Source organism: Phacochoerus africanus, chromosome 10, assembly GCF_016906955.1.
Source record: "Phacochoerus africanus isolate WHEZ1 chromosome 10, ROS_Pafr_v1, whole genome shotgun sequence".
NCBI classification, from domain to species: Eukaryota; Metazoa; Chordata; class Mammalia; order Artiodactyla; family Suidae; genus Phacochoerus; species Phacochoerus africanus.
In genome coordinates, this window is record NC_062553.1 from 101,711,207 (window position 1) to 101,726,620 (window position 15,414).

Here is a 15,414-nt window from a genome sequence, read left to right on the forward strand (position 1 = left end):
GTAGTACTTGGCTTTATGCCATTGGAATAAAAGAATGTTCTCACACCTGGTATTCCACTTTTGCTTGCAGAGGTCTTTGATCCACTCTGAGGAGCATTACCTCCAGGGGATAAAGTCTCTGCAGGATATGTAGTCCCTAAAGTCTCTAGTTCTCCTCGGTTTGAAGAAAACACCAAGTCCAGGGATGGCAGCTTTAGCATGCATTCTACTCTTGATACTGGTAGACAGCTAAACTTGATCTGTGAGGGCTGAAAAGTGCAGAAAGAAAAAAAAAAAGTTCCTAGGAACTAGATGATTCAAAATTCTAAAAATTACATTTATTTTCCATTTCAGTCTACATATACCAAATTTATTATCTGACACTGAAAAAGAATTTTAATAGTCCTATCTTTTTCAAAAAGACATATGATACACTAACCAAAATGTATTAACAAAATGGTATCATTTTTAAAACTAATCATGTGAGGAACTCTGTCTAAGCAGTAAATGTGTAGATATTTAGGTAATTCCGAACGTTAAGGATGTTTATGTTCATATTGTCTATAATCAAGTATTTTAAAGGAAGTAATTTCCTTTATACTAAAATTTTAAAAGGCTGTTGCATTAATGACTGAAGTTACATAAACTCTCAAGCCCTCATACATTACATGTTTTCTCAGCCCTTCAAAAAAGCTAGCACATAACTCCAGAAGATCAGAATAAAGCTCTTGATGCTAATGTAACATACCTTGTTTTATTTTGCTTTGCAGATCTTCAGTTTTTTACAAAGTGGAGGTATATGGCAACTCTACCTTGAACATGTCTAAGGGTACCATATTTCCAATGACATCATTTTTTTAATTAAGGTAGGTACATTGTTTTTTAAGATGTAATGCTACTGCATACTTAATAGACTACAGTATAGTGTAAATATGATTTTTACAGGCATGAGGAAATAAAAACAGTCATGTGACTTGCTTCATTGCAATATTTGCTTTATTACAGTGGTGGTATGGAACTGAAAGCACAGTATCTCTTGAGGTATACTCCTGAAGGCCTATACATAGGACTGAATTTTAGAGTAAAATTCTCAATAGGTATTATATAACTCTTAGGAAAATCTAACAAAGGTACTATTATGGCTTTATATCTCAATTTCTCTTTTTATCTACTCCAAAGTGACCATGATGACAAGAAACAAAGGTGCCATATTACAGCATAAAAGGCATAAAATCCTAAAAAAAAGGGTTTTAACTTATATACTTTCACATTTGCCACAAAAGTATGATATCTCAACTTTGACAACTCAAAGATCTATGAAACTTTTCAGTAGAAAAGTAAATATACACATAAAATTGTATATTTAATTCCCAAAGGTCCAAGCACCCTCTAAGCCATCATAGACATACTAAAGACAAAGACAACTTTAAAGGGAAATAATATTGTAAATGTTCAAATAAACTTTAGGGGGAAAAAAAAACTTCTTTAAAACAAAAATAAATAAATGAGGTATATCACCTGAACTCGTACATAAACCACAACATCTACAGGGAAGGAAGAGTATGCAGATGTTGAAGATGATACTAGAGATGTTGTTGATTCTTCCATAGGATCTGGTATCTCGAAATGTCCCATATCTTCATCTTGTGAGCTGACAGCTGTTGAAATATTTAAAGTTTTACTATTAGGACAAGGGCAACTATTTACTTGTTTAAAAAATGTTTTTTTTGCATTTTAGGGCCACATCCCCAGTATATGGAAGTTCCCAGGCTAGGGGCTGAACTGGAGCTATAGCTGCCAGCCTATACCACAGCCACAACAATGCAGGATCCAAGCCATGTCTGATGTTTACACCACAGATCATGGGCAACACCAGATCCCTGACTCACTGATGGAGGCCAAGGATGGAACCTGCATCCTCATGGATACTAGTCGGATTCATTTCCACTATGCCACAATGGGAACTCCAAGGGCAACTATTTATTAAAAGATCCTTTTCTATTATGCTAGTACTGAGGTCAAGGGTATGAACACAGGCAAACACTGGCTTCTGTAGACTATCTATCTATCTAGCTATCTATATATCTTTCCCTATTCAAACCTCTTACTCATTCCTCTAAACTCTGATTCCTTGGTGCTATATTAAACAATGTACAAATTAAACAGCAATCAATGCCTTTGCCCTCAAGGAGTTTCCAGTCCAAGAAACACACTAACACAGGACCTAAGGATGTGTCATTGACTAACCGTGGCCATGGAAGAATCATAAAACCTCACTAGGACTTAGTTTCTTTATTTGTAAATGCGGACTGGATGGTCTCCCAAGTTCTTTTATAGTTCTATAATCCTTTCACATTTATCACTGAATATATTCTGTAATAATATATAATAGCATTAAGAAATCCTTCTAGGTAACAAGACCCCAAAACATGTGTGTTGTGCAAGTAAGTGTACAAAGAAGACACTCACTTGTATAATTCCTTTCAACTGGTGTGATTGGAATAGTTTCCAGAGCCTTTTCCAGAAAGTCTAACAGGCAGGGACTAATAACCATTTCTTCTGGCAATGACTGAAGTGCAACCCAGGCATATAACTTGGCTGTTTTTACTCCTCCGCTTCCTTTTCCTTTGGCTAGAACATTTACAAATGTGAGGTGAATTTAATAAATAGTTTACATAAAACATACAATAATTTTGTGAGAAATCAGAATTATATGCAAGATTTTTAATCAGGTGAAGCACCTTATACTTAAAACCATACAAGAATGCAATAAAAATGGGCTGATAGAAATCATATATTACTGTTAGAATACAAAGATGATCAATAATGTATATAAACACAACAGTTATTCCTACTTGCTCTAGGTCACAAATTTTGGTTCAACTTTTTAAGTTTATACTTTGCTAACTCTCTCATTAGTGTTACTTCAGAATTTAGTGTCTTATTTAGTATTATTTGATCCACTTAATAAGTAAGATATAGAGAACTCTAAAAATATTTTGTGGCAAGTGAGCAAAAACATTGTTTTTTAGGCCTTCTTATGTTCTTGCTGTTCTTACCTTGTACCTATTTATAATGCCTCCTTGCACAGGCTGCATTTCTCTTTCCTTCTACCTGACTGAATACGTTCTCATCACTAGAATGATTATAACAGCTAACTAAGATTTAGCTAACTTTAGCTTAGGTTTTCAACCCCAAAATGTATTAGAGTTTGTAAACCTAAGAAATAAATTCAACTTTTTGAGCTTTAACTTTCTTCACATATAAAATGGGGATTATATTTGGCCTCCACTTAATGGACATAGATGTGTCTTATCAATTTTAAAGTAATATAAAAATGTTAGACATTCTTATCATGATTACTGGCTACTTTAAAAGATCTATGTATCAAGTTCTATCAAAAAAAAAAAAAACTTTTTCAGATACTTCTTGTCTAGTCCAGTGTTCCCTTTTTTGGAAATTCCATTACACACACACACATGGTATTATTGATGTGGTATAGTAGCCAGATTCCAAAATAACTTTTAATAGTCCTAGCCTCCTGGTCTTCATGCTCTTGGGCAGTTCCCTCCCACACTGAATAAGGCTGGCCAGTATGATCAATAAGATATTGTGGAAGTGATGGTATGTGACCTCTGAGACTAACCCATAAAAGATACTGCAGCTTCAGCCATGTTCTCTTTTGGATCACTCCTTCCCAGGGATCATCAGCTGCCCTGTCATGAGAACACTCAGGCAGCCCACAGAGAGACCCATGAGGGGAGAAACTAAAGCCTCAGCTTGCCAGACATGTGAATGGGATTATGATGGAAGCAGATTTTCCAAACCCAGTCAAGCATTTGGATGATGCAGTTCTAGCCAGCATCTTTACTGCAACTTCATAAAAGATTGTAAAGTTAGATGCACCCAGCCAAAACTGCTCCTGAATTTCTGATTTACAGAAATTGTGTTTGAGATAAGCACCAAGTTTTGGATAATGTATTATGCAATAATAGATAATAAATGTGGTTAAGTCCAATATACTCAGTCTTAAATGTCTAAGTTTGATGATTTCTAGATCATAAGTTCCCAAATCTAAACTGTAAGACTTTTCCTAAATGTACACAGATCTAAAAAATTAAGCAAGTTATTTAGTATATTGTCTATTTATTTTAAATTTTTAAATTTTTTAAATTTTTTGTCTTTTGTCATTTTCAGCGCCACACCCACGGCATATGGAGGTTCCCAGGCTAGGGGTCTAATCAGCGCTGTAGTCTCATTGGCCTACGCCAGAGCCACAGCAACACAGGATCTGAGTTGCATCTGCGACCTATACCACAGCTCACGGCAACACTGGATCCTTAACCCACTGAGCAAGGCCTGGGATCGAACCCGTAACCTCATGGTTCCTGGTAGGATTTGTTAACCACTGAGCCACAATGGGAACTCCTATTAAGTTTATTTTAGCAACTGATATTCTAAGGTAATATCAACTTGAGAACCAGCCCAAAGTAGTTAGCCCACACTTTCACATATTTTGTACAGTCATTGTTGACAATTCTAAGTCCTTTTTCCCTAATCATGTGAATTTGAAAGAAAGTCTCAGTAGAGCAAGTAGGTAATGACTAAAAATTTATGACAAAAAGTAAAAATACAGTATATTTTCCTTAAATACCTGAGGGAAGAGGTGGGGGTTGGGGAGGAAGTAAGGTGTTAGTCTTGCTCTGGACAGTGCAAGGTAAAGGAGGAGAAGGAGGAGATGTTGCACTATCTTTCATACCATACAGCTTGGACTCTTTAGAAAGTGTTCTTGGCAAGGAGGATCCTCTGGAGGCATTAGGTGATTCAGTCTTTAGAGTCTTGGAGTTGTAATGCAACTGTATCAAAACAAATAAACTTTCAAAATTAAAATTGTGCAGATGAGGAAAACCAAGAAGTGCACACAAATGTGGTAGGAGCCAGAAGACTTTACAAGTTAGCTCTGTGACCCCAGTAAGTTCTGTACTAGTTTTTCATTTTTAAAATTAAAAATGTTATCCAAGATACTTTAAATTCTAAACATTCTAGGATTGTATAATTCCAGAATCTAAAAATGCTGTACTAGCAAAGATTTAGTGAATACGTTATGACTCAATGCACAAAAAAGAAAATTAACTTCTGTCAAAATTTCATGGAAAAGGGGGAAACCTGCAGGTTAGAAGGTCTCATGTATAGAATATAGCTCTATTAGAAGTCTCATTTTAATGTAATTGGTGAAGAAAAAATATATGATAGAAAATAAACATGGCTACTAATAATCTAATCCCTTATCCTATACATTTAGGCTTTTACCTTTACATCAACTCCAGGAATATAAAATACTGTTGTTTCTAAGTCACTAGGCTTTGTTTGTAGAGATGATGGCACTTTCTTGCCAGTCATTAAATGGGTGGTGGAAGCATAATTAGTTTGAAACTTCTTCTTTTTTGAAGGAGACTCTTGATCTAAACTCCTGGAACTTCTATCATAACTCCTATAAATGGAAAAAAAAAGTTTATCTTTTTGTAACACATTTATCTCCTATTTTGTTTAAAATCAAACTTTTATTTACACAGTAAGTGGAATGTAATTCTTCATTAATAAAGTTGAAAAAGTGAAACTCATCAAGGTCTCTAGCTAAACTGGCTTAATCATTCCTGCCATGGATGAGGTTTATGTTGTATGTTCCATAACTACAAGGGCAGTTACCTTTATTTTTTCCTGAGGTTACAGTTGTTTCACATGAACACATTAGGTTGAACCAAATGAAACTGCCCTTTACATAGTTGAAAACAGCTGAGTATTGGTTTATTGCAGTTGAACCAAAAATAAATTAACATTCTTGTTTATCATCACTATTACATTTGTAAAAACTTATAACTGTTTAGAGTGACTTTATTTTTTTGTCTTTTTGTCCTTTTTAGGGCCACACCTGTGGCAATATGGAGGTTCCCAGGGTAGGAGTCTAACCCAAGCTGTAGTAGCCGGCCTACGCCACAGCCACAGCAACACCGGATCTGAGCGTCTGTGACCTACACCACAGCTCACAGCAACGCCAGATCCTTAACCCACTGAGCAAGGCCAGGGATCGAAACCACTACCTCATGGTTCCTAGTTGGATTCGTTTCTGCTGTACCATGATGGTAACTCCATATACATAGCACATACACAGTATTTCTAGCAAATTAAGTTACATGTGACCTTTTCTGACCAATGTCTTACCTTCTCAAGCTTATATCATCATGTTCTTGAAGAAGAGTGGTTGGGTGGAGCACACATTTTCCACTATCAATTTCAACTCGTATATCAAGTTCAAAGTCAATATTTCTCTCTGTAGCCGTGCCACTCAGACTTCTATTGACTGGTGCTGTTGGCCAGCGTTCGGTAAATAGCTGGTGAACAGCAGCAAAGCCTGTTGCTTTTTTACGAGATGCATGTCTAAAGAAAGAACAACTGGTCACTACATCGTAGTAAAATGGGAAGAGTTTTCAATGAACTATTTCCAACATGTTATGTGAGCAATAGTCTGTAAATAAATTTTACTATTGGATAAATTCACACAAATTACCCCACCAGCTCCTAACGAGTTCAAGTTTTCCTAAGTTTAATGGAGTCATATTTTATTCACAACTATGTACTGAGTAACTGTTATGTGCCAGGCAGTGTGCTAAGTACTCAGGACACAGGAACAATCACTATTAAGGAGTCTCTAAATTTAAGTGCATAAACTACATTCTATATTTTGAAGGAGGTTTTATTTCTGTAAATTATAAAATTTAAATGCTACTTTCTAGATTTTATTTAAAGACAGAAAAACAGAGAAAGAAAAAAAATAATGCCATATGAAGCTAAATTATATTAGTAAACCATAGATATGTCTCTTAGTCTTACTTTGGCTTCCTAGGCACATTAAGAATTTTTTCTGTAAAAAATTAACAGTTATGTATAATGCTTTAAGCTCAGTTCTAGATTCTAAAATACTGCTGAAGGATCTTAAAATGAAAAAGGCTACTCACGAGGGTTTCCTGTAAATATAAAATCTTTCCCTTTCATGGTCTTCATCCTTTTCATCCTTTTCAGAATCATCGCTGGTAGAAGACAAACTGTCATCCCGTCGGCCCTCTTCAGGTTGGAAAGAAATGCCTGGTGAAAAGCCTCCTGGAGTTTTGGGAGAACTGAACACGGAATATGATCCTTCACTATTTGATGAGTAATGGGATGAACCCTCAATGGTTACTGACAAAAGGTCTAGTTCTGTCTCCTCTGGAAACTGTCAAGAGAGAAAAATATGAATCAGGTTTGTACTACAATCCTCTTTCCAGTTTTTTTAAAAAATACGTTTAATTATTTAAAATTTCTCTCAAAGTTGAATTTCCTCAGGCTGAACTGAAAGAAAGGTCAGCTTTATGAACATATGAAATGGCACACCAAGGAAGGAAGCAGAAGTTAAAACCACAGAAAGTCACACCACTGACACACTAAAAATTAGAGTGAAATTTGTACTTTACATAAGCATATATCATCATGTTGATTAGTATATACATTAATTCTTTAAAGCATAGGTTAATCATGCTGTGGAGACAAAAGAAACAATGTGATCACCTTTAAATGAGAAGGGCAAGACAGCATTAGTGACTAAGGAGCATGCAGTGTCAGTACAGAATGTACTTCGTGCTTCTAAATGCTTTTTGTCAGCATATCTTTTAAAAATGGGCCCCTAATAGGCTGAAGAATGATGTGCAAATAGTTATGTAATTAAGAAATCAATTAATCAAACTTAAGAATTCTACATTGTAAGGTGAATGGTGTATAAATACAGTGCTACTAACTGAGAGGATTATACCAGGAAGCCACTGTATTTAAGGAGGTCAAAAAAAAAAAAAAAACCAATACAACTTCCTATGACCTAATTTTGATACCCTGTTTTGAGAGTTAATTCCTATCCTTTAAGAATGTGATAAGCCTTTGTAAAGTATAATGTGCAAGGTATTTATTGATACTACTATTAATTACATAGCGAAATCCTATAATCAAAACTTCAAACATGGGCAGAATCTAGCTTTTCTTCACGTTTTATAAAATACCTATCATTCAGGAAATAAGTAAATCAGATTTTATCACAAAATCTTCAATTTTTAAAACTGTGCTAAGAGTTTAGATAAATATCCCTTTGTTTTATATTTATTTTCTATCTACCCATGCCTTAATGATCTATTTTGTAATCTATGATTTTAATATGCTGTTTTTTATAAACATTATACACTGCTATTTAAAACAGGACTTAATTCAAATATTAATGCTTTTAAGAAAAACTCAATTGTTTCACAATATATACATATATCAAATAACTATGTTGTTTACCTGAGAATTATGTTACATGTCAATTATCTTGATCTTAAAAAAATGTTGGACACAAGAAAATAATCATTTAATTAGTAGAATCCATTCAATTCACTATAAATGATTTACTTCTAAGTCCATTTTTAGAAAAAAGGACATGTCTGTCAAGCTCACTATATTACAATCTAATAGTTCTAAAACAAAATTCAGCTTGACTAAATTCAGTATAACTATGGGATATATACTGAAACCATATACTGGGGGAAGGAAACAAAAATGCGAAGTCCCAGTTTTTAAATTTGACATAAAATTTCTAGACAAAGATTTATAAACCTACTACACAGATACAATTTTCAAATTAAATCTTTTTTTTTTTTTTTTTTTTTTTACAGCCACATCTACAGCACATGGAAATTTCTAGGCCAGAGGTTGAATGAGGGCTACATCTGCGGCCTACACCACAGCCATGGCAACACTGGATTCGAGCTGCAACCATGATCCATGCAGCAGGCTGCAGTAGGCTGCAGCAGTGCTAGATCCCTAAACCAATCACCGAAGCCAGGGTTCAAACTAGCATCCCCATAAGAGACAATGTCAGGTCCCTAACCTGAGCCACAATGGGAACTTCAATTTTACTTTTATAACCTATATTTAGGGAAAATATGTGGTTAGTAAAGATGTTAATTCAACTTAATAATGACTGTGTAGCACATTTTCCACACTGTTTTGAACTTTGTCTTTTTGTCTTTTTAGGGCCGCACCCATGGCATACGGAAGTTCCCAGACTGGAGTCGAATCAGAGCTACAGCCACTGGCCGAAGCCAGAGCCACAGAAACACAAGATCTGAGCCGCATCTGTGACCTACACCACAGCTCACGGCAATGCCAGATCCTTAACCCACGGAGTTAGGCCAGGGATCGAACCTCTGTCCTCATGGATACTAATCAAATTCATTTCCACTGAGCCTTGACGGGAACTCCTAGTTTGAACATTTTTTAATGGATTGCTTTTATACATGCTTTTTTACACCAGTGACTCAGAGTAAATAATATCTAATGATTAACTTCTTTTGAGATGGGTTTGATTCTAGTGTGAATTAGGAAACTAATTTTTTCTTAAAATACTCATTTTGAAGTTCTACTTAGGGGAAAAGTGATTCACTTAGGGATCAGCAACTAACTCTAGTATATTGCAGTTTTGGATTATGAGTTCGTAGAATTAATTTGTTATAATGATTTAGTCTTTTTTTAATTTTGGAGATTAAATAATTACTATTAAATTTTAAGAACTAAAATATATTCATACAAGAATTTTTGAAATATACACGATGAAAAAGAATTCAAACAACCTTAAACCTTAATGTAAAATATCTCCAAAGTCTGAGTTTAGTATGAAATGAGAGAAAGACATTTTGAAAGCAGATTTTTCAGAGTGGGTTAATTATAGTTTTAAAGCAAAATTTATGTTGTTCTTAAAAAGTACCTGAAAATACCCTTCCCCAGGACAGCTGGATTGTGGTGTACTTCCCCATACCGTTTTTTTCAACTTAATTAAAATAATAAGAAAATTTATAAAAATTCATGAAAAACAAAAAAAACAATGCTCTTAAAAGTAAACAAAAAAACAGAACATTCTAACATAAGTTTTAACATGCTATAAAATTAGAATACAGCTCTGAAGCTGACCTTTTTATTTCTGGTTTCTGCTATTATCTCTACATATTCTGAAGTAAAATATATAAATAATAACTTTTTTCATAAATAATAACATTAAGTATAAACATTCCACATTTACATTTGTGTAAAATACCTAGTTTAACATGTAGTCACACTTGTAAGCAAAATCATTCAACAAAACATTTAAGCAGTATGGAGTCTTTATTCTACATGCAAAACACTAACAGCTGCAGTAAGGGTCTCAAATGATGGCACACAGGCAGTGCCTATAATGTGCAGACACTTCAACTATTACAAGCCACACTTTCATTGTAAGTAGGAACTAGTATTCTAATGTGAGTAACTACTATAATTTTGTAATTGCTAGAAGCTATTTAGCACTGTTCATCTCTAACAAATAATATGTCTCTTACTGTATCCTGGATATTGAAAGTGACTCTAGGTCCAGGAGATGCTGCATCCACACGGATTTCTGGGAGTTCCTCAGTTTCTCCTACTCGAGAACTGCAGATAAAACATAAAGTTATAAAACATTAACATTCTTGTTAAAAAAAAATCTCTGGATTTTATAAAAGTCTGATTAATGCCATTAACATTCTATTTCTAAATATTTACCTTATCCAAGGATTGAACTTTTGGTATTCCATTTCTTTTTTTTTTTTTGCTTTTTTTAGGGTCGCACTCACAGCATATGGAAATTCCCAGGTTAGGGGTGGAACTGGAGCTGTAGCTGCCTGCCTACACTACACATAGCAAAGTGGGATCCAAGCCGCATCTGCGACCTACACCACAGCTCATGGCAACGCTGGATCCTTAACCCACTAATACTGAACCCGCATCCTCATGGATCCTAGTTGGGTTCGTTAACCACCAAGCCATGAAGGCAACTCCCTTGTATTTCATTTCTTAACCTTTAGCATCCCATGAAAAACATTCATTGCTTTGACTGACACAAGATTTTCTAAAACTAAACCTTATAGAAAAGAATTTATACTTAATTTATGGTGTTCATTTACTAGTAAAACTGTATTTTTCTTCAACAGTACGTAAAATTTCCATTTTTTCATATGTTAAATGGTGTATAATCACACACATTTCTTAAATGACAAATTTACAGCTACAGCTATAAATATTCATTTCTTTGGATAAACTATAAATATTCATTTCTTTGGATAAACTATTAAGTTGTCTAAATAGCAATCTACTTCATTACTAAAAAGCACACAATGGTTGTGGTACAAATGGGATAGAGGAATTCCTCAAACTCCTTTGGGTCGCACCACAGCATATGGAAGTTCCCAGGCTAGGGGTTGAATTGGAGCTGCAGCTGCCGGCCTACACCACAGCCACAGCAATGCCAGATCTGAGCCACACTTGTGACTTACACCACCGCTCTTGGAAATGCTGGATTCTTAACCCACTAAGTGGGCCAGGGATCAAATCCACATCCTCATGGATACTAGTCAGGTTCATTGCTGCTGAGCCACAACAGGAACTCCTCCTCAAACTCCTTAGTTTGACAGTATCCACTATTACTGGTTTTACTAAGGTCCATTGCTCTCTAATTTTCTAATTTCCATAATGAGAACCCAATAAATAAGTAATGAACTGGTAAGAGAGTAAGCAATTACTTGTTGCATTGTCTGAAATATATTACCTTGCCCTTTCCATGCGCTTAAGAGGTGGTCTTCCAGAAGCTGAAATGCTTTTAGATCGGCTGTAACTTGGTTTATAACCCAAACTCCACTTATCCTTTAAGGAAGCAGCCTTATGAAAGGAGAGAGAAAAAGGGTGACTTCAGGCATTTGTTTACTCTTGTAATATTTGACTTCAGATGAAATGTTCAAGTATTAAAGAAGTTAGCTCCTCTCCCTCAGGTAAATAACAAACTACCTTAAACTGTGACTTTAAATGTCACTTAACAGCATAGATGGATTAAAGTGCGGCAGGAATCAGCTACTCTTTAGTCCTAACATCCGTTAGAAGGGCTGCATGATGAAAATAGGAGCCACTGGCTGGCCTGAGATAAAAGAGGATTGGGAGAGGGGATGAGGGTACAGAAATAAGGGGAGAGAGAAGGAAACAATAAAAAAAAAAAGAGAAAGAAAAGTGAAAGAAAATGATAATTGGAAGATTCTAGGAGAAAGTTAGGTGGAGGATTGGGGGGGGGGGACCATAAGAGACCAGGAAAGAAGAGGAGGAGGGAGACAGCGACTACCAATCCTCTCGGGGACCACCCTATAGCACCCCTGACAGAACCCTTTATTACAAAAAATGAAAGGAAGTGGTAGCTTGAAACATTCTCCCTGTCTCCAAATTCCTCTCTTCCAGATTTGTACTTGGGTGGCTAGATATTAAAAAGATTTGAATACAATGGAGATTTAGAACATGAAAGGACTAAAAGGGAATTGAAAGGAAATGCCAAATGAGACAAATGTTAAGAATACAGATGTAATTTCAAGAATTTCCCTAATCTTCTCTACATAGTGTTATTTTTAACAGTCGACTGCCAGGTATAAACTAGCTTTTAGATAGTACACAAGCAATATTCTCCTTATATTGTATAACTGTGAAGTACATAGTGGCAAAATTTAAACACAGAGTAATTCATTACTGACCATCACCATCCATTTAGTACTATCAAAAGCCAGTGATGAATAACTCAAATTGAATTCTTCATTTAAATAAATAATTTAGAATGATATTCAAATGAGGTTGTCTGGGACTTTGGTGGTGACCATGGAAAGAAAGTTTAAGCCAATGAACCCTGGAACCCTGCAATCTTCCTCCTTCCTCTAACCTCAGCAGCTTTGATTTTTATCAGTTTTATGTATTGGGATAACATCCAAAAAACTTTATTCTGGTTTTAAAAAAATGGAGAGTTCTGCTGACTATATTTTTACAAATTAGGTTTTTCACTAACAAGACCACCTTGACTCAAAGCAACCTAGCTCCATTTGAGTAAGTTTCCGAATTACTTTCTACTATATTTTTATAATACATCTATCTATTAATTTCAATTGTTCATCAATTGTACTAAATCTCAGAAAGTTTGGTAGGCAGTTGGGTCAAAGATGAATGTCTTATAAGAGACTCAAACTCTGGTAAGAGCAACTAAGCATGCAAATTTATAAAGGTAAGAATAAAGTGCTGAGCGTACATAGTGGCTAAAGAGTAAAGTCAGTTGTGGAAAATGGGATAGGGTAGGATGGGTATCTCGAAAGACTTCCCATTTGAGTAAGACACAACAAAGTATGACTTCATGAAAGGTAGACAGAACACAAAGGCTAAGGGCACAGACTGTAAAGTTCTACTGCTTGGGTTTAAATCTTGGCACCACTGGGATTGCTGGTTGTATAATCTCAGTCAAATTACTTGACCTCTCTGTGCCTCATTTTCCTCATCTTTAAAATTTGAAAAAAATAGTACATGCTACTTCATAGAGCTTTTGTAAGGATTTAATAGGTTATTAAATGTTGAATGCTTTAAACAGTGCCTGACACATAGTACACAAGAGATATACAAATCAAGTGTTATCACCAGCAATGGAGGTGGAAAGAAAACAAGGAAAGTATTACTACACAATTTCATACAGTAAACAAATTTTTAAATAGTCTACTTTAATAAAATTCTCCCTAAATATTTACTCACTCGCATACTGGACCTCCGTAATTTTTTACGAACATCTCTTCTAATGTCATTCACGGCAACAGATTCTAACTGTTGATAACGCTGAATTTCCTGGTTTATGGTTCCTTCACTTGCACCTAATTTTCTGGATTCAAAACAAATTGGCAATTAGCTTAAAGAGGTAACAAAGTAAGAGTGATTTTTACTTGCACCTTTTTAATTCTTTCACTTATCAGAATATCAAAGATTATATATGGACAGGCAAAAATCCTCCATAGAGTTAATACTCACACCTGGCCAGGTGTAAAAAAAGCTCTACTGTTTTAGCAAACAGTTCTTATCCATTTCTACATCAAGAATCTCTGATAACTTCATGAAACCTACGGAACCACTCCACAGAATAATATCTGTATGTAAAACTCTGTATAGAATTTAAGCCTCAGGTAAGATTTTAGAGGAGGAAGTATACTTTTCTTCAAGTCATTTTTTTAACCCTGGTAACAAAATTCGAACTATAATGTAAGTCAACAGGACAGTGAACCACTGTTACCATAACTGATTTTACAGACAAGTTTTTAGGGAATATCTTTCACTATACATGCATACATTTGTGTAAAGTCCTTGAATACAAAAAACCCCATAGTTACATGTGTATGAAAATGAGAAAAGATGAGGTATAACTTCCACCTATGAGGAAAAAAGGTTTTAAAGTTTGGTTAAAAGCATATTTAGTCTTAGGAAGTATTACCTCGTACTATATAGCAGGCAACAGATAAAGAAAAAAATTACTACCACCCCCTCCCTACTCTTGACTTGCCCTACCATCACCTCAGTTCTAGTGAGCCACTAACACAGGCAGGCAAATTCCACAGGCAGTTGGAATTTAGACAAACACAAGTTCAGATTCCACTTTAACCTCTCCAAGCCAATTTTTGTGTAGATAATTCCATCTACCCTTGAAGAAATGTTGTAAGGATTAAATTGAGATTACACAGGTACTTAATAAATTCTAAATTTGTTTCCTCTCTTAAAAATTTGCATTTTGGAGTTCCCATCGTGGCTCAGCGGAAACAAATCCAACAAGGAACCATCAGGTTGCTTGTTCAATCCCTGGCCTTGTTCAGTGGGTTAAGGATCTGGCGTTGCTGTGAGCTGTGGTGTAGGTCACAGAGGTGGCTCAGATATGGTGTTGGCGGCAGCTATAGCTCCAATTTGACCCCCAGCCTGGGAATCTCCATATGCCAAGGGTGCAGCCCTAAAAAGCAAACAAACAAACAAAAAATTCCAAAAATACCATTGTTAGAAAAAAAGTGATACATATATACATATGTGAAGATACATATATATATATACACACGTAGAGATGCATACATGTGACAGCCAGCCATAAGCTGCTCATAAATGTAAAGTTGTGATGAGCACTAGTGTATGATTTATAATTTTATCACTAATGAATGTATGATCTCAGACAAATTTCCAAACTTCTCTCGACCTTGGTGATCTCATTTATAAACTAAAGAGCACTTGTATTGGCCCCAAAACGATTTTCTTCACATTTAGAATCTTACGATTCTATTATTAAAAAGTATTATATTAAATTAAAAATCATTATACATACTTAAGATCATCTATTACTTTGGCCTGTTCATTCAATTCTCTGATATCCACTATACGCTTCATAATTTTTCTTCCTCTAAGTTCTCCTGGCTGACTACAAGATGCTCCTTGTCTTCGATAATCTACAGCTTCCTGAAAAATCAAAAGTAGGTCTGTCAGTAAACCCTCAGGTCA

The 15,414-nt window shown here is 35.2% G+C and overlaps 1 protein-coding gene across 11 annotated transcripts in view; it reads right to left on the reverse strand.

Annotated features, from left to right (window-relative positions):
* The window catches only part of BLTP1 (bridge-like lipid transfer protein family member 1), a 198,236-nt gene that overhangs the window by 29,468 nt on the left and 153,354 nt on the right, over positions 1-15,414 (reverse strand). For 8 of the 11 annotated variants that reach the window (XM_047751650.1, XM_047751649.1, XM_047751654.1 and 5 more), the window contains 12 exons: positions 15,242-15,372; positions 13,645-13,768; positions 11,651-11,760; positions 10,407-10,497; positions 9,800-9,862; positions 6,993-7,246; positions 6,199-6,414; positions 5,290-5,470; positions 4,634-4,835; positions 2,449-2,610; positions 1,498-1,637; positions 47-248 (listed from right to left, as the gene is read on the reverse strand). In XM_047751650.1, the coding sequence (XP_047607606.1) occupies positions 47-248; positions 1,498-1,637; positions 2,449-2,610; positions 4,634-4,835; positions 5,290-5,470; positions 6,199-6,414; positions 6,993-7,246; positions 9,800-9,862; positions 10,407-10,497; positions 11,651-11,760; positions 13,645-13,768; positions 15,242-15,372 (1,876 nt within the window). The remainder of the gene's footprint in view (positions 1-46; positions 249-1,497; positions 1,638-2,448; positions 2,611-4,633; positions 4,836-5,289; positions 5,471-6,198; positions 6,415-6,992; positions 7,247-9,799; positions 9,863-10,406; positions 10,498-11,650; positions 11,761-13,644; positions 13,769-15,241; positions 15,373-15,414) is intronic. The other 3 variants (XM_047751656.1, XM_047751652.1, XM_047751653.1) reach the window with 2 other exon arrangements.